The sequence below is a fragment of the Phyllostomus discolor genome, chromosome 2 (assembly GCF_004126475.2).
Source record: "Phyllostomus discolor isolate MPI-MPIP mPhyDis1 chromosome 2, mPhyDis1.pri.v3, whole genome shotgun sequence".
Classification (NCBI taxonomy): Eukaryota; Metazoa; Chordata; class Mammalia; order Chiroptera; family Phyllostomidae; genus Phyllostomus; species Phyllostomus discolor.
This window is the reverse complement of record NC_040904.2, coordinates 101,233,329-101,259,567: the sequence shown is the minus strand read 5'-3', so window position 1 is coordinate 101,259,567 and position 26,239 is coordinate 101,233,329. Positions and strand designations below refer to the sequence as shown.

The window sequence follows — 26,239 nt, the reverse complement described above, 5'->3', positions numbered from 1 at the left end:
CTCTGTCATTTACTAAGTTAGAGACTTTGGATAAATTGCTTTGACCTCTCTGTGCCTCAGCAGCAATATGGGCATGATATTCCAATACTGACATCCCAGGGTCATTATGAGGAGTAAGTGGGGTAATAAATGTAAAGGTTTAGAAGAGTCTCTGGTACAAGGCAAACACCAGTAATGTCAGCACTGTTATAAACCTAGTGGCCCCTTTTAACCTTTCTTGGCTTTCCTTTCCCCAGACTTACAACTCAGAAGGTCTGGAGAATTTAGTATACCAAGCAGGGATGTTTTTATAAGAGGACATATTAATGTTTCATTCAACTTTTAAATACGTAGTTTTGAGGTACTGTCTTAGGTACATGGGATCCACTGGTGAAGAAGTCAGTTCCCCCCCAGAATTTCCCTGGATTTATACATTTTTAATTGAGATATAACTGACATATAACATATTAGTTTTAGGTTTACAACATAATGATTTTATATACATATAAAATTAACATCTGGATGATCTGCATCCTGGTCTTCCAAACTTTAGTCCAGCCCTTTGTCTCTCAGCCATTAGTTGGAAGACTTATAAGCCTCCTTCCATTTAGCTCATGATAGCTCTCTCCCCCAAGCTCTGCTTTCAGCAGGTGAAACATCAGAACAACCTGGTATCATCAAAACACCTCACCGACCACCCAGGAAACTACTGTCCATCTTAAGTCTGTCCATTTGGACAGACTGTCCATCTGTTGCTTGTCCCAAGGCTTGTTGAAGGACTCGACAGACTGAATATTTATATGCATCTCTGTTGGTCAAGATCTTTCATTTTTTTCTCTTTTGAGTATTGTAGTCTCTCTATTGGCTCTTGCACAGATGCCCCAGGTCATCATGTCAATCAGTTTTTCCAAGAAGAGAAGTGGGTTTGTGATGCACAGCACTCTTCTGCTTTATCCAGTGCTCTCTGCCAAGTCAGGCAGGCAGATCCTCCTCAGTATTACCAACAGCCCATATAGAAATGGTTCCTTCTTTGCCTCTTCTAGTCTCCCAAATTTTGAGTTTGTCTGGTTATTGTTGTCAGCACAGTAGGCCACTACTTTCCTTACTGGCCCTCACTGAAGAACAAGAACTCCTTAGCAGAGCGTAGACATTTCTCGAGGCATTGTAATTACATTATTATAATACATATTTCTTTGTATTTTGAAATGTTAATATTAAAACTATAAAGCCATATAATACATAAAGTTTCCACTTAGACTGAAGAGGTAGGTGTTCATCACACGTATGTGAGATAGATTGAGGCACTACCTCAGAATCCAGAGTAGACAGAAGCTACTTTTCCAGAAAATGGGAATTCTACAGAAAACACAATTTGTAAAATTAAGAAAAGAGACTGAATATGATACTGGAAGCATTAGTCCTCCCAGACATTAGCCACGAGTCACTCGGTGTGCTCTGAAAACAAAAGAAGCAGATAAAATCTGCTCCTGGCATAGGGAGCAGAGCTGGCATTACTGAGAAGCTATTTCATTTAGAGGGGGCCCTAGTGCCCCCTGTTGTTATTCCCATAGTATTTTCTTGCCTCTGGGAAGGCTCAGAGAGACAATAAAAAGGTCAGTCAAAAACTTGAAAAGGGAAGCATATGATCTTATTGCCCGATATCACCCCAATAAGTTTAATTTAGAAAAGGAAAAAATAGAGGAACCAATCCACATGTGATTTTAAAAATGGATAGCCAAATGGACTTTCCTCTTTAATCAAAAGTGTGCAGCACTTCTGTGACCTGAGGCCGTCTTCAAAATGTTAACAACACACTGGGCTTCATTGGATCTTTCAGGTACACGGTTTTCTACTCTGGAAAAACAAAAGAAGAGAATTGGGTCAGAATTCCCAGTAGAGCCACTTCCTTTTCTAGATTTCAATGACAGGGCCAGGAACATGCAGCATTGCCATAGCAGTGAGGGGAAACAGGCTGCTGACGAGAGAGGTGAGAGCATGTCATCCACCCTCTTCCTTCAGTAACTACACTTTATTTTTGTATAGGCCTCTCCTTGCCCTATGCTGAGTCCCTGCTGCCTTCCCTCTGTAGGGTCTTCTGGGCCATTTCTGAACCGAGCCCAACAGGGCAGGGCAGGCAAGATCTCGGCACCCTGGCTCACCACCGGGATCCCTAGACTCATAGTGACTGGTGTACCCAGATAAGTGCTGGGCACTCTGGGTCCTAGGCACCCTGGGGTCATAAATGTGTTTCTGTGACCAGGCTCTTCACTGAGGGCTGCTTTGACCCCACAACCATGCAGCCAGAGCCTTGATATTCTTGAGAAGCTCAGTTTCTCAAGGGGGGTTGGAGGTATGGACAACCTGATTACATCATGTTGTAAAAGGACTGATCACCCAGCATCTTCATGCATTCCTTCATGCATACATTCATTCTTCCACCAAATATTTATTGAGCACCTACTGTATGCTGGGCACTGTGCTGGGTGCTGGTAGCACAGTGATAAGCTTAACTGATATGATCCCTGCCCTCTATAGAGTTCCATTAGTTCAGCTTATAGGGTTTAATAAGACAATTACACACATTTATTAGTATACTTGGTGTTATAAGAAAAATGGCTGGAATCCACATGATACTATCATAGACTGACTAAATCTGGTTTGGGAAGGGTTTTTAAGAAAGTGCTGCTTGAACCAAGATCTAAAGACTGAGGTGAGGAAGTGGCAGAAGAATATTCCAAGCAAAGGGCACAGAAGTTTCAAAGGTGCAGAAGCTACATGGAAGGTGTTATCATTCCTCACTTACTCATGAGCATTCACACATGTAGGTTACCCACTTGTCCAGGCTCTTTTCTAGGTACTGAGGTTACCATTGTGAGTAAGATGTAGCCCATGCTCACCACATCAAACCCCTTTGGTACTGAGAGTTCACTTGGCCATGACTGAGCATTGTGCATTGGATACCTGCCACCCATTTACAACTACGACATTTTCCTCCAGATTCTACTAGTCTCAATCCCCTTTCCCTCTCCATTAGTTCATGTTTGCTGGGAGTCTCAGCGTGCCTCAGGTTTTTTAAAGCCTACTCAAATTATAGACCTTCTGGGAATCAGACGTCTTTCAACAATGTTGTAGGGTCAGGACTCACCTTTCGTCAGTCTGTTTACTCTCTTCCCCTTCCGCTTTGATGGCTTCTGCAAGAGAGCAAACAGCCTCAGAAAGTGTATTGCCCATTGACATTACCAGAGGGAAAGTATGGAGAGGTTTCAAAGTCCTAGGACTCAGAGAAAAATCATTGTAGCCTATAAGGCTACATTGTAGCCTTAATGACACGGTAGCCTTAATGTCACATATAACACGAAATTGATGGCTACCTGATGCAGTTTCAAGGGGGCTGAGAGGGAGCTCCTTGCATCCAAAAAGTAAAAGGCTTCATTTGCTCACTGTGCTTTCAGTTCTAATGTTAGAAGTAGGATTTTTACTTACAACTCTACTCTTTGCTAAAATAAAAATATTAGTGGAAGGGGTAACACATTTAGTTTTAGCAATCATTTAATGACCAGAAAAGAAGCCCTGGCTGGTGTGGCTCAGTGGATTGAGTGCCGGCCTGTGAACCATAGTATTGCTGGTTTGATTCCCAGTCAGGGCACATGCCTGGGTTGTGGACCAGGTGCCCAGCAGGGGGTGTGCGAGAGGCAACCACACATTGATATTTCTCTCCCTCTTTTTCCCCCTCCCTTCCCCTCTCTAAAAATAAAGAAATAAAATCTTAAAACAAAAAGAAAGAAAGAAAAGAGTTTCCAATCCTTTTCTGAAAATGAGATTTAGGAGGAAAGGAAATCTTGAAGATGATGCTGAAATGGGTTCGCCAGCTCACACTACCAACAGCGCAGTGTTGCGTGGATGGGCCCAGGCTGGAAATCTCTAGCTCCTGGACCTCTCAAAGTCTGAGTTGCTACTGGTATGGACTTACTACTGATGCGCCTTGGAGTGTAAATTCCTCTAGGCTGACTCTCCTGACAGTGCTACTGTTCCACTCAGAGCCTTCCCATGGGGGTTATTAACCTGGGTGCCTATGGAGGAATTTAGGGACCTCAGGAATCCTTTCAACAGCCCCCCTGACATTTTGAACCCTTTCTATCATTGGCAGTTCTCATATGTGCACACAGGGTTGAGCAATAATCAGCATTATTGAGGTATAATTAATATACAATAAAATTCAATCATTTTCCATATAGATTTTGGTGAGTTTAACATTATGTATGCAGTCATGTAACTTACTACCATATCCAATATATACAACACTTATATAAGCCCCCAAAGTTTCCTCTTGCCCCTTTCCCCCACCCCATCCCCTGGTAACCACTGACCTGCTCAGTGTCACAGGAGTTTTGCTTTTTCTAGAGTTTCATATAAGTAGGATCATAAAATGTGCAGTCTTTTTCCACCTGGAGTCTTTCATTTAGCATACATAATGCTTTTGAAATTCATCCACGATGTGGTATGTTACCAGTGGTCCATTCCTTTCCCTTGCTTGGCAGTATTTCATTGTATGACTATACACCATTTGGAGCCACAGTTAAATATGATCTTTGCCCCAGGTGGGAGCACTGGGGGCCTGAGCAGGGCCACTATCTGCAGCTACACAGGCCCGAACTGCTCTCCACACTCCAACAGCGCTAGTCACAAACCCTCCTGTGAACAGGGTCCCTGGAGTTGTGCCAGCTCATCAGCCTTGGAGCTAAAGCTATAAAAAATGTTTTTTCATTTTTATGTTTAATTTATCAAAAGAAAAAAAGAAAAAGAAAAAGATCTTTGCACCCTATGGCAGCTCCTCAGGTATCTGTAGGCAGTACTTGTATCATTGCCAAGGCTTTTTTCTGTTTTTCTGGCTAAGCACCTTTAGTTACTTGAGCTATTTCTTATTTGACTGAGTTTCCAGATACAATAAATCAGGTTAGGTTCTAATTTCGTTGAAGTTTCTCTGAAAAATAATGGTGCTTATAGCTGAATACAGTATTTGAGATGTCTTAGACCGACGCAGAATATAAATTATCCTTTTATAACCATGGCAAAATCATCACCATTAAAAAAAACACTTCTATTTTAAAGTGAAAGCAGACAATAAAAACAGTTTTTTAACCTTTTGGATTTGATGGCAAATTTAGCATTTTTAAGGGCAGATGTAATGATATCACCAACTTTCAGTCTTTAAGCCCTGTGAAGGTTTCTATTTAAATGGTGATTAAAATGATTTATTTTGGGAAACGCACTTGCCCTTTAAGAAATCATTTCTGAAAAAGCTGAGACTCTAAGGTTTGGTGGATGGAGGCAAGTTGAAATAAAAACTGTCTGTTGCTAGGTCACTATGACACGCAAAATCCAAACGAGGAAACGAAACCTCAGAAGGAGCTATTTGAGTCTCTCCCCTGGTGGGCGAGATGACAGGGTAGCTTTTGACTGGGAAAAGACAGTAATTGAAAATGGCAATTTTTCATGCATTATGTGCCTTATTTGACAAAACGAGAGAGAGAGAGAGAGAGAGAGGAAGAAGAAGGAGGAGGAGGGAGAGAAGGAAGAGGAGGAGAAGAGGAAGAAGGAAAGGGGAAGAGAGATTAGAATGAGCTGGAATAACCATGGCATTTCCCTTTTATTAATTTAGACAAAACAGGGTAAATATGTGTGGTTGAGGAAAAAACACTATAATTAGGAACAAACAGTGAAAAGGATTAATATTCAATTAGAAGAAGCTCCACTTTTGGAGAGATTCCTACAGGTTATCAGTAAGCTTGTTGATGTCTGTCAGAAAATTTAGTTCCTTGTGGCTATAGGACTGAGATCTCCATTTCTTTGCTGGCTTTCAGCTGAAGATCATTTCCAGCTTCTAGAGGTTGCCTACATTTCTGGACTCACGGCTCCTTCCTCCATCTTCAGAGCCAGCAATGATGGGCTGAGCCTGTTTTAAGCTTTGGATCTCTCCTTCCCTCTCATTTTTCTAACCATGCTGGGAAAGGTTCCCTGACTCAGGTGATTAGACTGGGTCTACCTGGATAATCCAGGATAATTTAAGTGATTTAAATGATACTGATCATTTTAAGATCAGTATCTTAATCACATATGAAAGTCCCCTTTGCCATGTAAGAAAATATTCTAGATTCTGGGGTATAGGAGATAGGCACCTTGTTATTCTGCTTATCATATAGCCACTGCCAGAGGTATCCACAAAGCAAGTGCAGACATTGCTGAAGCCAAATTTACAAACATCTCATATTACATGTCATAGTTGTTTGGTACATCTCCCTTCTTCCAGTGATATCAAGCTCTTCTCTTTGATCAAACTTACCGGCACAGGTGATTGACCAAACAACTTTTTCCTGCCAGTACTTTTTAGCACATTCTTGGGGGGTCATGTATGTGCTGCCTTCTTGTTGCCTTCTGCCTTTTATCACATAGCCCAATTGGACCATCTCATATGTACTCATATGTACACACACATCCTCCTCTCTAACTACCTTATCTGTTTTCCTGAATTTTTCTGATTGTCTCTTGAGCAAAGAAACATTCTTAATTCTCTTTTTCTCCATTCCTTCTTCTTTGTTTCATTTGTAAGCTAATCATTCCAATGTGAAAGCAAATTTAGGAGACAGTTTATTCCCAAACTGAAGGTTGCTTCTGCACATTTAGCCAATGCTAAAGGCAATGAGATTAAAAGAAAGAGAAGCTCAAATATCTCACCTTGAAAAGTCAAAGCCTGGGCAAGCATGGTATATCCTTGCATCTGCTCCTGTGCACTGAATTTTACACTTCTATATCATAGAAATATTTCAGTGCACCCCCTACTTTAGCAGTTCAAATTGCTCTGCCATATGCTTTATATTAACTTATTGAAATTGGATAATCACTCCCTAATTTCCTGTTTTAAAACTACAGTAAGATGCCCTGACTGGTGTGGCTCAGTTGGTTGAGCATCATTTCACAAAGCAAAAGGTTGCCGGCTCAATTCCTGGTCAGGGTACATACTTGGGTTGCAAGCCAGGTCCAGTTGGGGCATGTGCGAGAGGTAACCGATTGATGTTTCTTTCCCTCTCTTCCTCCCTCCTTGCCCCTCTCTCTAAAATAAATAAATAAATTAATTAAATCTTTAAAATATAGTAAGATGAAATGAGTGTCTACTAATGACATTTTCTAGATAGATCTTAAAATCAGTACACTGAAATCTTAAATAAGATGCTGACCCAAAGCATTATTTTACCATGAGTAAGAATCTTAGTTATTAACACCAACCAAACTTCTACTAGAGGCAATTACTGAGATAAAGTCCAACTTTACCTTAAAACTTTGCCCAAACCAGCCCAAACCACATACAGGGGTTATTCTAATGTCAGGAATCGCCTTTCCCCAATCAAACACAGGCCACTTTTACAGCAGATATGGGGCGGCTGCTGAGTGCAGCGCTGTTTACATCAGTGAAAAGTGTGGGAACAACCCAGGTGTCCAACAACACGGAGTTGGTTAAATGAATTATGGTATATCCACATGATGGACTATCCTGTAGCCATTTCATGACCTTGAATATTTTCTTTCTACATTTAATACAAAAAAATTAAAAAACATGACAGAGTTTTATTCTAATGGTAAAAAAAACCAAACCAGTCCTTAGAATATTATGCTACTTCTGGAAAATAACATAGATTTATACTAAAATGTTGTAGATACAATAATTTTTTTTCTTACTCGTGAAACTATAGGTGATTTTTTTCCAGTATATTTAGTAATGCATATGTAGTACTGGGTAATGGATAAAAGTTAATATTTTTAAAATTCAGTGGGGAACTATTCATCTGACCTCTCAGGAAACCTGGTTTAGAGATGAGAAAACACACCTGATGGCTATCTAATGCCCGCCTTCTCCCACCTAACACCTCTGCTTGGACACCACTACCAGGCCTATAGCCACTGGTGTTTGGAAGTGTTTTCACCATTTTACTTCATTGAATTCTGACAGTAACCTTATGAAGGGAGGTGGGTAAAGTAAGAAATAACCTGTTTTTTTTTTTCTGGAAACCAGAAGCATATTGTAAACCTAAGGCTAGAAATATTGCCTGTCCTAGAAATCCAGAGCAACATTATCATTTGTTGAGTCCCAACTACATGGGTTACAAATCCTGAGGGGAAACCTTTTCCTCCAAGCACTTGCTGACTTTTTGCCAGTCTGGGCTCAGCCAAGGAGCTCCAGTAGGAGGCAGGTAGGGAAGTAGCTACTCACTGACACTCTGCAGGGAGGACACACACTGACTCACCACATTCATGAGCAGGGCCAGGCTGCTTCTTCTTCCTTTTCTTTAGTCTTACACAGAAAGCCACCCCACACAGAAAGATGATCAACGGTATAAGCACAGATGCAGTCACAACGACAGGCTCTCGGGCCGGTTGGGGTGGTTCTGTTGGCTTTGCACCTAAAAATGACCACAAGTTTTTGATCAGCCAGGAAGTTTGATTAGAAGAGCTTTAATCATGGGCAACAGTGTGGTGGTTGTGGGGTGAGGGGGGAGGAGGGGTGGAGGTGGAGGGTATAAGGTGGAGAAATGGCTCTGGAAAAAATACAATAAAAAATAAGCTATTAAAATATATATAATAAAAAATTTAAAAGAAAAAAGAAAAGGTTTATAATTACTGCTCTTTTTCCCCCTCTTTTCTTAATTACATGCCAGTTTTGCCCCAGGGCTCTACTGCCAGGAGAGCTAGAAATATGCAACCTGAGGTTATTGAAAGTCCCAGTCTCCCTGACAGCTAACTAAGAACCAAGCTAGTGCCTCTGGCCAAATGCCTGGACTGATCTCCCTTACTTTCTGGAGACTGGGAAAACAATGACTATGACTAGAAGAGGTCAACTTGGCCCTTGGTTCTGGAATCTGGATAAGTTACCTGTGCCAAGGTTCTGAGTGTACAGTCATCATGTGACACCCTGCTTCCTCAGCCCATGTGCAGTCAGGCCCCAAGCCTTGACGTTTCCTTTGTGGTAATACCTCATCCACTATCATCTGAAGACCAGGCTCCAGACACCTCTTACCTGGACAAATATTACAACCTCCTCACAGGCCTCCCACCTCCAGTTCTGTTTTTGTTTGTTTTTCACACTGAGGTCACAGATTTCCTCAGGTATGCTGTCAGCATGTTTTACCCACTAGAAAAACTTTGCCATCTCTTCATGGCATGAGGTATCAGGTTCAGAATCAGCTCCTGGGAGGTCAAGACTTATTTCCTTGCATGGAGACTCATAAGTTCCTAGGAGGTTGAAAAACAGGCTTTGGGGGAAAAACTTAGAACTGAGTGGCCCACTTTGTAAACGTTTATGGAAATAGTTCTGGTAGTTAATTCTAAATTACAGGAAAATAGGACTAGCTGACCTCCCATTAGCTTAGCAAAGAGGAGGTATTGCAAGTCTTATTCAACACTTTTTGAGTCTGTCCAAGTTCATCCCACTTGATGCCTGTTTAGCATTCCCAGCAAAGGAGCATTATACTTGTTAACATGGAGACTACTGCATTTTGACACCCAAAAGGTTCCTTGGCTCAGGGTGTAACCTATCTGTGATTAACCACAGAATAGGGACACAGAGAGGCAAGCCCCATCTTCCTGATGCAGCCAGAGCTGAAACGTTTCTGAAGTAGGAGTTGAGAAGTAGCAGAAAGGTGGTTCATGATGAGGCTATAGTGGTGGCAAGGCCCTATTCATTTGTTGACTGTGGGGGCTGTGGCAGAGGGCCCCAGGACATGCCATGTGTGGTGACTGGTGGCTCCAAGAAGGTGCTGAACTTGGGATAGCTTGGGAGAGGCCTCTATCAGGCAATAGTAGAAGCAACCCAGATGGGCTGGGTAGCCTCACCATTTACTCGATCCTCAGAGGTGGAGGTGTTTGAATGGAGGACATCAGCATGGGGAGAGAGAATAGGCCCACTGGTAAAGTTGGCTGGTAGGAACTGGCCCCAGGGACTGTATGTAACAATGTGCCCACAGGACAAATTATGTTTTAACAATGAGACATCAAGAGAGAGGAGGCAACAAAGCCAGAGGATGAAGCAAGTAGTTGGAAGGATCACTTAGCAGGGGACAAAGCAAGGGCCCTGAGCTGGAGAAGAGGCCAAGGCAAGCAGAAGGCAGATAGGTGGAGGAGGGCAGTGTGGTAAGGATCAGAATGAGCAGTGACAGCGAGAGTCTGGGAGAAGAGTGCCTTTACTCCAGGAAAGAATCTTGCAGTTACTACTCCTCAAAGGTGGGGTTTCAAATACAGATGCATTTCCTCAAGGGCAAAGACATGACTTTAAAATGGCAGGTTCCTATTAGTGGGCCCTTTTCTCCAACTGGGCTGGTCTCCGTACAACACTGTCCACATGCCACAAGAACTTCTGCTTCTGGATCTTTTGACACACATGTACTGAGTTCCACCATTACCATTTGTTCCCACATTGGATACTGCTAATTGATTGCAGACCCCTCACTTTCTAAGCCTGAATGCTGTTTCAAAACCTTTCTTCCTGTTCAGGAAGCCACCAGAAGTCTGAGTACCTGTCATCACCTCAATACACTCATTAAGTCCAATTATTTCTCCTATTGTGTTATAAGATTCCACTTCCTTTAGAAAAACTTCCCTCCCTGGTTGGCGTAGCTCAGTGGATTGAGTGCAGGCTGCGAACCAGGCATCGCAAGTTCGATTCCCAGTCAGGGCACATGCCTAGGTTGCAGGCCATGACCCCCAGCAACAGCACATTGATGTTTCTCTATCTCTCTCTTTCTCCTTCCCTTCCCTCTTTAAAAATAAATAAATAAAATCTTTTAAAAAAAGAGATGGTGTCAATATTTAAAAAAAAAGAAAAAAGAAAGAAAAAAATAAAGAAAAACTTCCCTCACCCTCAAGAACTTGCCTATGTCTGATTGCCTATAAACCTAATTAGAGTCACTTTTGTATTTAAATTTATAACTTCTTTCCATGGAGTATAATTTAGATTCCAATCCAATCTTTTTAAAATCCAGATTTTCATGTATGGACATCAAATGAGAATTTAATTCTATTGGAAGGTCCCTGAGGGCAGAGAGTCTGTCTTATACCTTTTAGTTTTCATCCCTGCAACCAACAATGTCTAGAATGGTTCTATACTCAAAACAAGTGCTATGTGGATGTAGTGTGTGCACGTGTGCATGTGTGTATGAGTGGTAGAATTCTAGCCTAGAGGAAGCCTGTATTTTCTGACCTAAACTTCAGAACTGTCTATCCAAAAGTAGCCCAAAAGAGTGGGTCAGTTTCAGGGCTTAAGTACATGCTTCCTCAAGTGCAGTACAGGGTTATAGCCTCCTGGACCCTGCCACACTCAGATGAAACAGGAGCCTGCTGAGTATACAATAGCTCAATTGGAGATTTCCTGGCAAGTAAGGGACATTGGATGATTTGCCATAACCATCTGCATATAATACCCGATAAAAGAAATAGCCTTGGGAAACCACTTTACCTATAATGTAAGGTAGGGAGAGAAGCTGTGTTTGTGTTGGCTCAGGTTGCAGGACACAGAAGAAGCTCACGTTCTTGTCAGAGGATATTGATAAAGACAAACTGATAGAAACATTGTACAATCCTGTGACATTATTTTGAAATATATTCATGACAGCATCATACTCGGTAGTTGAATTCATGGTTGTTTGCCGAAAAAACATCTTCTTGGGTTCTGGGTAACCTTGTGCAGATGAGCAGGTCAAATTCATGACGTCAGAATTTCCTGTTCTGTTAGAAGTTAGCATTATTTCAGGTTGACTGAAGTTAGCTGAAAGCAAGTAGAGATACAAGAAAGAAAGAGAGAGAAAATCAGTCTAAATTGTATTTAGAAGAAAATAGCAGATGACTAGGTACCTGATCTGGGAACTCGGGGGGCATACCTGGGAGCCTCAGGGTGTCTAAATTGTGGACCTCAGGCCATGGTGAGGACCACATAATGGCCCCACATTTATTTTTTAAGAATGGAATTTGGGGCCATGCTTACTTCCTGCTTACCCAAATCAAGGGGACATTGTCTGAGTGATAGGAGGGCTGAATTTTAGTCATCAAAGATTTATAATGAGGCCACTTCTCTAAGAAATAAAGTCTGGAAGGAGAAGTGGTCTGACTTTAGGACCCAAGTGTCCCATGTGGTACATTCCAGGTCGCCAGACCAAGAGAACAGAAAAGATGCTACAGTTCCACCAGGTTTCTTTGAGAAACCCTTACAAGATGGTGGTATGTGAGTGGATGGGGATTTTGGTTTTAGATATTCAGAATACTGGTTTTGCACATGACAGAGCTTCTCTTGCCTTGTTTGCCATTCAGATTGCTATGACTGTTGAGGATCACTGGCACTTAGTCCCTTTGTCAGCCAAACACCTTGGTACCCTCCCAGAGTTACTAGGTCATTTTCAGGTTCTACATGCTAATGTATAATTTAGTATATTGCTTTGGAAACTTGAGTGATCTGCATGCCACGTGTATAAGTTTTGCTGTATCAACACACTGCTTAAACACTCTGCCTGTAACTTTATGTGGTCTGTAGAAGGTGGAGTGCCACAGTACTACCTACTGTAAGCCTATTAGCAATACCTGTGAAATCACAGGTTATATAAGTTACTTATAGTTTTTCTAATATATATCAAAATAAATATAAAACCACTAAAAATTTTTTGAAAATGATTGTGTCCCACCTAAGACACACCACATTTCTTTATAGTACCTGACTACACTTTGAAAACATTTATTTAGCACTTGGTTAAATGTCCTCAAAGCCCTGCAGCCTCCTTTGAATCACACAGGGCTTAAAGGGAGCAACTTCCTGTTCTATTTCTATTTTTACCTCTGTTTTACTCTGTGGTTTCAGAATTGGTATTAATCTGCCTTTTCCAGTTTCATCAAAAATTAGTCTATATCTGGTCATCCCATACCTGGGTAGCTATCCTAGAGAAATGAAAACTTATGTTCATACAGAGACTTGTACACGAATGTTTACAGCAGCTCTATTCATAATAGCCCCAAACTGAAAACAACCCGATGTCTTTTCTTGGTTTGAGTGAGGATAAATAGTAGCATGCTACTCAGTGATCAGAAGAAACAGACTTTTGGTACATATAACAACATGGAAATCTCAAAGACATTATGTTGAATGAAAGAAGCTAGTCTTAAAATGTTATGTGCTCAGTGGCTCCATTCACAGCATGTTCTCAAAAACACCCACCTATAGGATGCGACACAGGGGTTATGGATGTGGTGAGGGTGCGATTAGAAAGAGATAGCATGAGGAAATGTTTTTATGGTGATGGAAATGTTCTATATCCTTCTTAGAGTGTCGGTTACAAAATCTATACATAAAATTGACAGACCTGTATTCCAAAATAAAATAATTAACTTTATTGTATTGTAATCTTAGAAATCCATAGTAACATTTAGGCTTTCCAAGGCCTGGAGAAACAAAGGGGTTGGCTTGCCAGTGTTTAGGCTGTGTACATAGGGTGATTTCCCTTCTGTCCACCAGGCTCAGGGTGGGGCAGCAAACAACTCATAAACAACCTCTGGAAGGTTGAAGGGAAAACCCAAATTAGGTAGCTGTCACCCTCATTAGGGGCTCCAGGCAAAAATTCCATGGGTGAGAAATCTTGGACCAAAGGAGACAATGAACATAAAAGAGATGTGAGGCCTATATGGTTATATAAACTTAGTAATGGCCAAATCACCCATGGTTTTTACTTAGCCATATCACCTTGGTTCAGTTAGCTCTATTTTGACCCCAAAGCAGTTTTTTACTGATCTTTCATAAGCAAATGATAAAAAATACAAAGGACTTTTAGTTTTCTACTACCAAAGACTGCATTACCTTTACATGGACTTCCCAGAAAGGGCTGCCCTGTGCCTTCTCTCTATGGGTCATCCCCGGCCCCCACCACTGTTTCTCTGCTCACTGCAGTCTCATCTAGAAGGTCAGGGATTGGAACACACTATTGACAACATACCAAGCACTGACAGGTCAGTACTCATTTGGTGGATGGGAACCAATCCACTGGCCCCTTTGCGATGGATGAAACACTGATACAAGCCCTTGTCCTTGATCTGAACGTTGTGGAGTCTCAGGGTCCAATTATCCTTGTCCAAGCTTGTGCGGCCCTTGTAATCTGGATCGACATTGTCAGGATTTTCTTTGCCTCTGTAGAACTCATACAGAACCAACTTATCCTGGTTCTGCCAAAATACTACCAGCTCACCAAGGCTTATGTTTTGAGAGTTGGTAAAGTGGCAGGGAAGATGTCCAGTCTCATTGAAATACGCCTGATTCTTCATGGAAGCAACACCTAAAAAAGGAAAGGTGGAAATTGGGGAAGAAGAAACAAGAGGGGACAACAACTCCATTTCTCTTGATACAACAATATTCAGATGCTCTCTTGCAGTAATGGGACTGGAGAACTTGACATTGAACTCTGGAACTGTGTACACACACTGGCTTCTGGTGATAGGACTTTTCATCTCACACTACAGCTCACTAAATGGGTGTGGCCTTGTGTAAACGGCAACTGCTGTGAGGCTCAGTTTCCTTATCTGTTTAATGAAGGGGCAAACCAAATGTTCTAAGGATCTTTCCAGGGCTATGGGTCTATGAATTTAAATCCCAGAACAGGGAAAACCAGTAGCTGGACAACTCATTCACCCATCTGTTAACCTTCCTATAACCTGAACACTGATCCTCTGTAGCTGTTACAGGCTCCATTACTTCTAGACCACAGGTGGCGAACACAAGGCCCGAAGGCCGAATCAGGCCCTCTACCTTGTTGTATCCATCCCGGCACCTTGTTTCTACTTGGCAGCAGCACTGAGCTCTCACTTAAGTATTAAGGAGTAGTTACATTTATACAGTCCTAAAATTACATTTGGCCCTTTGAAGGCAACAGCGAGGCTAATGTGGTCCCTGGTGAAAATGAGTTTGACACCCCCGTTCTAGACCATCAACAAAAGCTCTCCCTTTCCCACCCCATCCCCTTATTCCTTAGCCTGCTATACTGACAAGATTTCTGATAATGGTAACAATTTGATCCCCTCTCTTTCATTATGCTTCAAGAGCTGGAGATCACATTGAGTAGCTGCTTTGAGATGTAAATAGTTCCCTGTATAGAGCTTCCCTTGTGACTGCAGTTTTCACAGCCAACTCTCTCAAGGATATGGCCCAGTTCCAAGGCTCACTGACCTCTCTAAGCTCTTTCAGGGATCAGAAAGAGAACTGGGCTAATATCAATGGTTGTTTGGGGATTGTGGTGGTCAGAGACCATTTAAGGTACATGAATGAAATGCTGGAAATGAATCAGAGATTGAAAGGTGAGGATGTGCTCTTGGAGTGTTGGGGAAACCCCAATTACCATAAACTTGCTGTTGCCTGTATGCATTGCCCTGGAAATTTTTACAACCCCCAGAGGACAGACTGGGCAAGTTCAAAGAGAGGGTTCCATCCCCAAGGACATATTGGAGTTGTGGAAGGGATTTTGGCTATCTAGCCCCTTAAATGTGATTAATTATACAAGGGGAGACCCCCCAAAAAACCCTGTGATTTATTTATAAAAAATTGTGCACATATTCTTACGTTTAAACTTCAGTCACCTTCAAAATATTCTCCATTTGATGCAATACACCTATTGAGATGTTTTTTCCACTGTTCAACAGTTTTTTGAACTGTTTGATTTTGATGCCTTTTAGTGCTTCAGCCATTTTTTGTTTCACTTTTTCCATGTTGGCTAAATATTTCCCTTTGAGGACTTTTCATCCAAGGAAACAAAAAAAGTGTTGCTCGTGGCAAGATGGGTTGAGTAAGGAGGGGGGCATGCCATTTTGGGTCAAAAACTACTGAACACTCGGCACAGTGGGCAGATGAACTTGTAAATCACCCATCATGAAATGGGAAAATACATTGAAAGGGTCTTCAAAAACAATTCACTGAAGGTGAATGCAGCCTCTCACAACAATGCCAGCTGGTGCACTGATACAGATGGGTTCCTAGAACACTCACCTAGTGGGGGGAGCCTGTATTACAAGGGCTCACCCTCCAGAAGATAATTCCAGTTTTTTTTGACCCCCACTTCATATATTGTAATAACTATGCATGGTGCCAGGTGGGTACTTCAAATATCAGGGGGAACACTTTGTAAAGTATATGGCTGTCTAACCACAGTTCTACAGACTTGAAACCAATGCAAAATAATATTGAATGTAAATGGTAATTGAAAAATAAAAATTAAGAAATGTCATCAATTACAGAGTTTTTATAGGACTTATTCTGGGACACAGAATTACTGAGACTTGGGCAAGATATTAGTGGTAGGTGAGAAGTGTAGGGATGAGGGGAAGTGCTGTTTCTTAATTAATATGAAGTTAGATATCACTTTGGGAAGAAATTTAAGATGGGCTCTAAATAAACCTTCATCGTTCAGAACTTTATTAAGGAGAAAAGGGGGGTGGGTTGATGAGAGATGAGAGGAGTTTCCTTTGAGGTGTTCATTGAAGGGTGGTAGAAGTTAAATTGATCTGATCAATGGGTTTTCTTTTAAGAAAAAGTAGCAGGACAAATAACAATGACATGCACTTGGAAAAATTGAACTGTGTGCAGAATGGCCCAGTGAGAACAAATAATTAAGGGGGTTGGAAGTGGTCTTGAATGTGAGGGGAAGAGGACTTCAAGCATCAGTGAGAGCTGGCTCGAATTTGAATCACTCTGCCCATTATATTCTGCTCACTAGAACCTTGTGAACCACTTGAAAGTATAAAAATGCAGCATCCATACAGGATACAGTCTCACATTGGTGGGAAGTGGAAAAATCTACCTGGGTACCTGAAACAGTGAAAGGGGGACCTAAGGAAAGTGTCCTGAGGCTTCTGCTCCTCCTTTGCTAAACTGAATGACAAGATAAGAGTGCCACCTACTGTTAAAGCTTTTAGCAGCTATCTCTGGGGTAACTGATTCGGGCTGTATCAACAACTTTCCATATGATATAGGGCAAATGACCTTATGGAGAAACCAAACACAGTTGGAAATTCTGCCAGTTAGCAGTCAATGTTATGTTATTACTCAGAGGTCAACTGTGCCCTCTGGGCCTAGAAATGACTTAGCCTTAGGTTTCTGCCTTCTTGATTTATGGTTGTTTCTCTGATGAGCCTCACCATACCTTCTCTCCTTCCCACTCACTCTCTTCCCTCAGACTGGTCCAACTTCTCAATCCAAAAGGGCTTTTTTTCCCACCCATCTAACTGCTCCCCTGCTCACCTACCAATCAAACATATATGGTCTGTGTTCTAAAGTCTTCAGCATCATGAAAGCCTGCTCAGAAATGCAGAAGCTCTGGCTGCACCCAGGCCTATTGAGTCAGAATCTGCATTTTAACAAAGGTTCCAGTTTGAGAAGCTATAATAGAGGATCTCGACCTCTGTCTCAAGTGTGAAACAGAGGAGATAATAACAGGAACAATTGGTTTCCATCCAAATCCTCTCTTCTACTCTGGGGTGGAAATCACTCTGAAGCCCATTCTGGGTGGAACTGAAAGTCTTTCACAATTTGTACTCCATAGTTCCTCACCACCATTGGCTTCCATGACATCATCAGAGCTATGCGTCCTAATCCCCTGACTATATGGGAAAGACTTACTTAAGGTCTCTTTTTCCTAAGTGGCTTCAGCACCGCTCCCCTCGTCCCCCGCTTATGACACCAGACCCTAGGCCACCCAGCTACTAGACTCACTGGGACTCCATTGGTGGGTAAACATTGAGATTCTCTCCTTCCCAGCACCTGGGTAATATGTCCCAGTCCAGTTATAACTGGCTGCTATGATGATATCAAAAGCCAGGCACTCAAGAATCCATCTAGATAACTCACTAAACAGCTAAAGGAGTTTGTTTCAAAGGATACTTGAGAGCTTCCTGAGCAATATGCTGTTTGACTGTCACACAAAAGCTATGGTCTTCTAACCTTGTGAGGTCTCTGATTCCACCTGGCTACCACACCAAATACATGTCTTTTATAGTGAAGGATTATCTCTCATTCATATTACTATACTTATCTGTACTCGTGAATTTTCCTTTTTTTTTTACTAAATTTCCTTCAATGCTGTACAGGGAGTGGTGAAAGTAGGTTTACAGCTGTTCATATAAAAATCAATAAATAATAATACAAGAGTAAACTCTGTGTTTTGCAAACTCACAACTGTAAACCCACTTTTGCCCCACCCTTACCCTCAGGAAGCTTCATTATAGGGAATTGTTTTGCGTGGTGTGAGAAATGTAGCCCAGCTCCTACTCAGAAAAGACAGTGGGAGTGAGGTCCAGCACATAGGACCCACTCCCCTGGGGATAGGATCTCCCCTGGGGAATCAGGCCTGCATTGTGCCTAGGCTGCTATGAGACTTGCTCTTGCTAAAACTCTCTCACCCTGAATTGAGGCAGCAAGTGCTTACTGTAACTTCCTAAAGTCTGTGCTAAACCCCCCAAATATGGAGTGCAACTGGTTCAACCACCTTTCCCCTCGGTCTGCAACATCCTTCTCTTTGAAGTAATTAGCAACATTCTTTCCTTCATTATCTGTGAAAGGTAATCACCTGCAGTGAACCTGTGCATAGTAAATGAGGACCATCCTCAGTGTAATGTACTCAGAAAAGCAACAAAAGCCTGTCCAGGCAGGGGTTGGAGCCCTCTCTCTCACTTAGAGAGCAGCCATGCTGTCCCTTTTTCTCCACAGGACTTCTGCAGTCTGTGTGAATTTGCTTATCACATCCACAACACACACAGATCCTGCCAGCCAGGATCCACATCACTTCACTCCATTGTAATAAACTACATCTTCTACCTCTTCATCAAATGTTTCCCCCAAGGTTATGCTTTCATTAAAATCTGGTCCTACCCAAAAGCTTCTACTTGCCCCAGCCACTGCTTGTTCATCTTACTTCACAGGGACCTTGAGCAATGCCCTTCCCCTTTGAAGGGCTTCCGTCACTGCTGTCAGCCACTACAGCGACGACATCATTTCCTTGCTCACTGAGCGTTTTGGCATTAGAGGCAAAGTTTTTTCAAACAATTATTACTGTGAATTTGGGTGACATCAGCAAGGATGATGTCACCCAAACAAACTTGCCTGAAAGTTCTTTGATCTTTTCCACTTCGAAGATCTTCATCCACAGACTGTGTTGCAGCCCCTCTCCCCCTGACCTCATCTCCAAGAACAGCTCTGCTCCAAGAACCTTAAAACTCAACGTACCTCTGTCCACAACATATCTTCTCCAAGATTTGTTCAATTACTTCACCTGTCTCTGTTAACTCCATCTATCCAGTTTGGACTGTATAGTTCAGTGCTTTCCACAGGAGCCCAGCAACAATGGAAACGCTCTGTATCTGTGCTGACCGATGTGGAAGTCAATAGCTGCTACCATCGAGCCATCAAGCACTTGACGTGTAGCTAGAGACTGAAACTGAATATTCAATACTATTTAATTTTAACTAATTTAAATAGCCACATGCAGCTAGTGGCTATCATATTGGACAGCACAGTGATAGTATATCTTTTCAATCATTCTCTTGCCAGCAACTTCAGTAAACTTGCCTCTTTGTGCAGAATTCATTCAAAGAACACTCTGCTTTTGATCTATGTATCTGAAGGAAATTATTCAATTATTCAAAATGGTGACATTACAAATCTATATAGTCTCTTGCCTGCTCAGCTTGACCTCTGAGCTGCTCACTGTGCTCACAGTGGTCCTCTGTGCTACAGCTTTTAGTTTCTCTTTCTCTTATAGTCAAACTCCCTGAGAGAGTAAGGCAGCAATTGCTGCCTTCACTCCCAGCCTCTGTCCCCCACCTTACTGCTGAAACTTCCCTGGCAAAGGTTGTCAGTGACTACCCACCACTGCCAAATTCAGAGGTCTTTCCAGACCTCGTTTTATTCGACCACTCTGTTGAATGTTGACCACTCTGTTGGCCATCTCTTCTTGAAATCCTATTCTTTCCCGATCTCTGACCCCCCTGGCCAATGTTCTATGATCATTCCTTAAATACTGATTATCTTCAGTGCCTGCTGGTGATCTCCTTACTCCTCTCTCTCTCTCTAGATTTTCTCCTTTAGTAAAAGAAGGAAAAATCGCAAGGACAGATAAGCATGGATTCGACTGCCAAATATATAAATTAATAATTCACAGGTGCTTATCTTTAGTCAATAATGTTGACTATAATTCCAGATATCCAACTGCCTGCTGGACACTGCTGTTTAGATAGCAATAGATATTCCATCCCTCCCCTCTAAACTTTCCTGTCCTCTATCTCAGTGAATGATTTCCCCACTTGCTACTGTCAGTAACCATCTGAACCATCTATCGAAAACACTCAAAGAGGATCTGCACAGGTGTGGCTGAGGAGGTCTAGACCTGCTACAGCCAGAGCTGAACTCATGACTGGGCTGGCTAGTCAGGAGCAGCTTGCATGCTGCTATGGCCAAGCGTAGGCTCAGCTCACCCTCCCTGGCTTCCCCACTCCAGGATGTGTGTGTAAGATGGCTTCCCTCTCAGTGCTAAGGGTGGGGTAAATGAGCAGCAGGCAGAAGCAGGACAGGAGAAATGAAAGGCACCCAGTTACAGGATGTGTGGCAGGAACCTCCACCAATCCATTAACAGATGAAGAAAATGAAACTCAGAGAGGAGCTGCAAATAGGGAAGATCCAAGTCTATGAGGCCTGACACTTTTAAAATTTATGTTTGTGTGTGTGGAGGGGGTGCTCTTTAAGAAAGAAAGCACAGAATTTAAGTACACAATGCCCATGGCCATTATAATACCACCCACCCAGAGGAAAATGAGAAAAGTCACAATAAAAAGAGGCAGTGGGCTCAACTTGTTCTGGTTAAAATATCTTACTTTTGAAAATTTTAACAAAGCACAAGACGTGTGACCATACTGCTAAGTCCCCTCATGGAATCTTAGGGGGGCTTGTGCAAGTGAGAAACCCAGCAGCTAAGCTTCATTAACTTTATAGTAAATCAGCTGATGCAATCAGCCAAAGGTCACTGAAATAGACAGTAGCAGGGCTGGGATTTTTTGATCCTCCCCCTAAGCAAGGGCAGCTTCAATCTATGGGTGTGGACTGGTGGGGGAGGTAGAGGAAGGAAAGAGGGAAGGTAGAGAATGTGAAAACCAATGCTCCCTAATGAAAGGAGACTTTTAGAAGCCCAGTAACTGTTTCCCAAAAGCCTGATAATGCCAGCAATGGGAACAAAGAAGACCAGAAAAGGATATATATGGAACAAAAGAGTTAAGCCTCAGGGGTGCCAGAGCAGGGAACTTCCCCTTGCTCCCTGGGTGCCACTGGACAGGCCAGTCTACCGTACTTCTGAGACGGCAGAGGACAAGGATGCACAGAGGGGATAGGGCTCCATCCTGGGCCGGGACTGCCAGCAGCCGAGATACCTGTTCTCAATCATGATGTTTCCTTCTTCTCCACAAAAGTCTTTTTGTTTGTTTGCTTGTTTTTAAAATGTGGTAGCGTGCAAGACTGGATAGAAAGTGAGTAAAACCCACCAAGTTTCAGGCCTGGGCTTGCAGTTGATCAGACTCATTGGGAGACAGTGGAAGGATTCTAGGACTTTACAAAGCCAAAGGTGCTTACCAAAGATCAGGAAGGCCATCACAAAGAGCGTGGTACTCAGTCCCATAGTGCTAGAGTTAAAAAAGAAAAGATAAAACATGATTAGAAAATTAAACTGAAAACAAACATGACAAGTAAAATTTGGGATTGTCTTAGGTCCCTGGGTGCAGTAGAGACCACGCTGTGTGTTCACCAAAGCCATCTCCTCCTCCTCCTAGCTCCACAGAGAAGCCCCATTTCCCAGCCTCCCCTTTAGTTAGGAGGGTCATGTCTTTGGGTTCTTGCCAATAAAGTTGAAGGCAGAAAAGTTGGGTGTTACTTTCAGACCTGCCACTAAAACTCCTTTCTTTTTCCTTCCTCCCTGCCTCCTTGACTGCAGAAGGTCCAGAGGAGTCCAGGGGTGTAGAGGATGGCAAAGCCTCGTTGTGAAAGGAAGCTGGTTTGCTGAACAAATTAACAAGATAGCTCTCTCCACCCCACGGTGATTCATACTGGACTGTGACGTTAGCAAAAAATAAAGTTTTCTTGTGTTATGCTATGAAATTTTTAGCATTGTTTATTGCAGCAGTTAGCACTACTTATTTTGGCTAACACAGTGGTTATGATGAAAAAAACAGAAAGTACATGTTTAGAAATCAGCATTCCTTTGATTTCCCTGTGGTTTTCAAACTTTAATGTGCATAAAAATCATCTGGGAGAGTACGTTAAAGCAGTGTCCTGGACCTCATCCACAGAGATTGTGATTTAGTAGGTAATGTGAAACCCATATCTAACAAACTCACAGGTGATGCCAATGCTGCTTGGTCTGAGGACCCCATTTGGAGAAGAGTGGCACTTCACTTAGTCTACATGATAGAGCCAAGGAAGGGGACAGGAATTGCTCTAAAATTCTCTATCTTCTCTTTCTTCCTCTTTCTGCACTCACCCACTTATCTCAGCTGAGACCAAAAAAAGCTACTAAGTGGCTTACAGGGAGGCACAGGACAAGGAGAGATAAACAATATTAGAAAGAGGTGAAAAGCAAACCAAATGTAGGAATGGAGCCAAGTACAAGGCCAACACTAAATGCTTACCACAGAAATCTGCCCGCCCTGCATGGTACAGGTCACAGGTTTGGCATATAGCTTTTAACAGCCAAAGTGAAAGGAAAACCTAATTGGTGAACTCATGAATACATCTGTCTAGAAAATAAAACAAACCAAGACTTAGGAAAAGATACACAACTATTCCTGGTCCAATAGCAGGATTCTTCCTTGGGGGTGGATTGTCTAGAAGCCATCCCCAATCCCTGGGCTGTGCTAGATACCCTTCCTCTGTTCCCACAGCACTCAGCACAGTGCTTTGGGCTAAAAGGGTCTTATGCTTTTTCCCTTCTAGACTATAACTTCTCTTTTTTTAATTAAAAAATTTTGAATATATCATACCTGCTTATGGTACTAAATTGCTTACCACCCTCTCTCCCTTCCTCGCAGCAGTTTCCTCTGCTACTGCTTTTAGTTTCTCTTTTTCTTATAGCCAAACTCCCTGAGAGAGTAAGCAAGCTTCTCTCCCAACCCTGTCCTCTACTGCCTAGCTTTCCCCCATAGACATAACTGGAGTGACCACCATTACCTGTTCACAGTTTCTTGCTGCTACTTGCAGTTATTTTAGGCAAAACAAAATAAAAACATAGACCCATTTTTTTTTCATTTTACTTTTAAATACCTGGTGGCACAGTATACACACTTTTGCAGACTTACCACACTACCTTGGAGATTGTTCTGTATCACCACATACTGAGTATCCTAATTCTAACACTTGCTTATTATTTGGTTGTATTCTATTAGATAGTAATAATTTATTTTGCTAGGCCCTATCAATGGGCATTTAGGTTGTTTCCAATATTTTGTTGCAATGAAAAACCTTGATCAGATGTCAAATCACATACGTGGAAGTAAACTACCTTCCTAGAGTCAGAGGGTAACTGCAACTTTAATCTTCACAGATATTGAAAAATTGTTCTCCCCTAAGATTATATGTTTATGCCCCAAGTGACAAAACATGATGGTGCTTATTTTCACATCACTTTTGCCAATATAGTATGTTTTCTAATTTGTGATCTTTACCAATAGAGAAAGTTAAAATGACATCTCATTGTGGTTTAAAAAAATACTTGTAATTGTGGTATAATACACATAACATGAAATTTATCATCTTACTAATTTTTTAAGTGTACAGTGGTATTAAATGCATTCATATTGTTGTGCAGCCATCATCACCAGAACTCTTTTCGTCTTGCAAAACTGAAACTCTGTCTCCATTAAACACTAACTCCCTTCTCCTCTCCCCCTGCCACTGGAAAACACTATTCTACCTTCTGTCTCCATAAATTTGACTGCTCTAGGTACCTCATATACAGTGGAATTATACAGTAGTTGTCTTTTTGTGATTGTCTTATTTCACTTAGCATAATGTACTCACTGTTCATCCATGTTGTAGAATATGTCAGAATTTCCTGTTTTAAAGGCTGAATAATATTTCATATGTATATGTGTATATATATATATATATATATATATATATATATATATATCACTTTGTTTATCTGTTCATTGGTTGATGGACATTTGAGTTGCTGCCACCTTTCGGCTATTGTGAATAATGCTGTCATGAACACAGGTGTGCAAATACTTCATTTCTTTTGGGCATATACTCAGAAGTAGAATTACTGGATCATACAGTAATTCTACTGTAATGTTTTTTGAGGATCTGCCATCCTGTTTACCATAGCAGCTGTACTATTCCCATTAACAGTACACAAGAGTTCCAGTTTCATCATATCCTTGCCAACATCTACCTTGTGTGTGTGTGTGTGTGTGTGTGTGATCCCAATGAGTGTGAGGTAGTTCTCACTATGATTTGTAAATGAATATTTTTTATTATAAGTATCAGCATCTTTTTAAATGTATAAGAGTTTATGTTTCCTGTTCCATGACTATACATTTCTTTTACCTAGTTCTAATTTGGGTCTTTGGCCCTTTTCTTATTGATTTGTAGGAGCTGTTTTATATTTAAAAATTAGTGCTATTTAGTGACTAATTATAAAAATAATTAGTGCATTGTGACAATGAATTGCAAATATATTCAGTTGTTAAAGCGCACAGTAGGTGTTCAACATATGAACCTCACACTGCTCCTGATTGCTCTCTTTCCCCACTTCTAGTGATTTCAACAGGTTTCAGAGTTTGGCTTTATCTATTGGGCCAAAGCCAACAATACTCAATGGTAGAGACTGGAAACAGTTTTTTGTTTGATTCTTGTGCACTTCCTCATATTAAATCACTCTCAGCATCACATTTATCATAGAATCTGAGGACCTGAGAGCCCTTTGAATCTGAACTCCTACTTAGTATAAGAATCTCCCACTGTTTTCAAACCAATAATCAGTATGCTTGACCTAATCAAAGATTCTACCCCCACCCCCCACATGATGTGTTGAAAGGGGGCACAAAATCAAGTTATATTGTGCTATAAATTTAATAAATCACCTTAAACTCAAATAATTACCAGAAATTACTGGCCCTGGGAAATATTGGATAAAGGGTCTGTCCTTGTACGTCACACGGCGGGAAGGAATGCTGGGTCTGACAAGGAAGTCCGCACAATTTTTGACTTCTATATCTGGAAACTCGCCTCTGCTGAGTGAGAAGCTGCACCCCGTTAACTTCCTCTCATTGATACTTGTGTTGTTCTCTGGAACTACCCAGAATAAGCCTAACACACTTTGCCAAAGCCCTTCAAGGATTTGGGGGCAATGATCACATCCCTCCTCAAAATCCTGGCCCAGATGGGACAGTCCTAGTAAACTTCATTAACATTAATTTGGAGAGTGTACTTTGGACACCAGTTTGTCAGAGATCCTAGCAAAACATGATGCTAAAATACTTGAGACAGACATCATTCTCTTTTATAAAGTATAAAGTATAAATGCCCATGTGAAGAATTTCAACTCTAGCCATTGTGTGTGTGTGTGTGTGTGTGTGTGTGTGTGTGTGTGTGGCGGGTGAGAGGGGAGTGGAGTTGGGTTAGTAAGCCAGTTTCTTCAATGTTGCTGGCTCTGAAAAAGAACAGAAATGCCATTGTTCCCTCGGGAATAAGGTCTTAACCACAACCTTGAGTCATTGCTTTCTCCAGAGGGCCTGCAAAGTAGAAACTATTGCTTTTGGAGGGAGAGAGCAAAAAGGGTAATGGGAGAGGAAAGAGCTCAAGAATTTATGGGGGAGAGTCTCTGAGAGATTTCTGTCAGCTGGGAGCAGAATAAGGTCTGTAGGTGCATGAAATGGTCACAAATCTGAAATGAGTAGTTGGAGGTTCACTTCAGAAACTAAAGAAAAACACCCACACTACAATACTTTCCCTCACTTTGCATGCCTGGCTCATCATGGAACACCAGTGTCAGATGAATGACTATACAGCATCAGATGAATGACTATACTATTAGTTATCATACTAAGGTGGGATTATTTGCCCCCATGTTAGAGATGAAGAAGTGGAGCCAAGACTGGTTAAGATCTTGCCCTAGCCTAGCCACCAGGCCACCAGGCTAGTAAATGACAAGGTTAAGATTTT

The 26,239-nt window shown here is 41.8% G+C and overlaps 1 protein-coding gene across 7 annotated transcripts in view; it reads right to left on the bottom strand.

Annotated features, from left to right (window-relative positions):
- Positions 1 to 450: 450 nt before the first annotated feature.
- The window catches only part of CD86 (CD86 molecule), a 62,840-nt gene continuing 37,051 nt past the window's right edge, over positions 451 to 26,239 (bottom strand). For 3 of the 7 annotated variants that reach the window (XM_036018170.1, XM_036018171.1, XM_036018169.1), the window contains exons 2-7: positions 21,653 to 21,702; positions 13,995 to 14,330; positions 11,480 to 11,788; positions 8,277 to 8,432; positions 3,125 to 3,170; positions 451 to 1,833 (exon numbers count right to left, since the gene is read on the bottom strand). In XM_036018170.1, coding sequence (XP_035874063.1) covers positions 1,737 to 1,833; positions 3,125 to 3,170; positions 8,277 to 8,432; positions 11,480 to 11,788; positions 13,995 to 14,330; positions 21,653 to 21,702 — 994 coding nt within the window. In that variant the 3' untranslated portion in view covers positions 451 to 1,736. The other 4 variants (XM_028504859.2, XM_036018174.1, XM_036018172.1 and 1 more) reach the window with 4 other exon arrangements.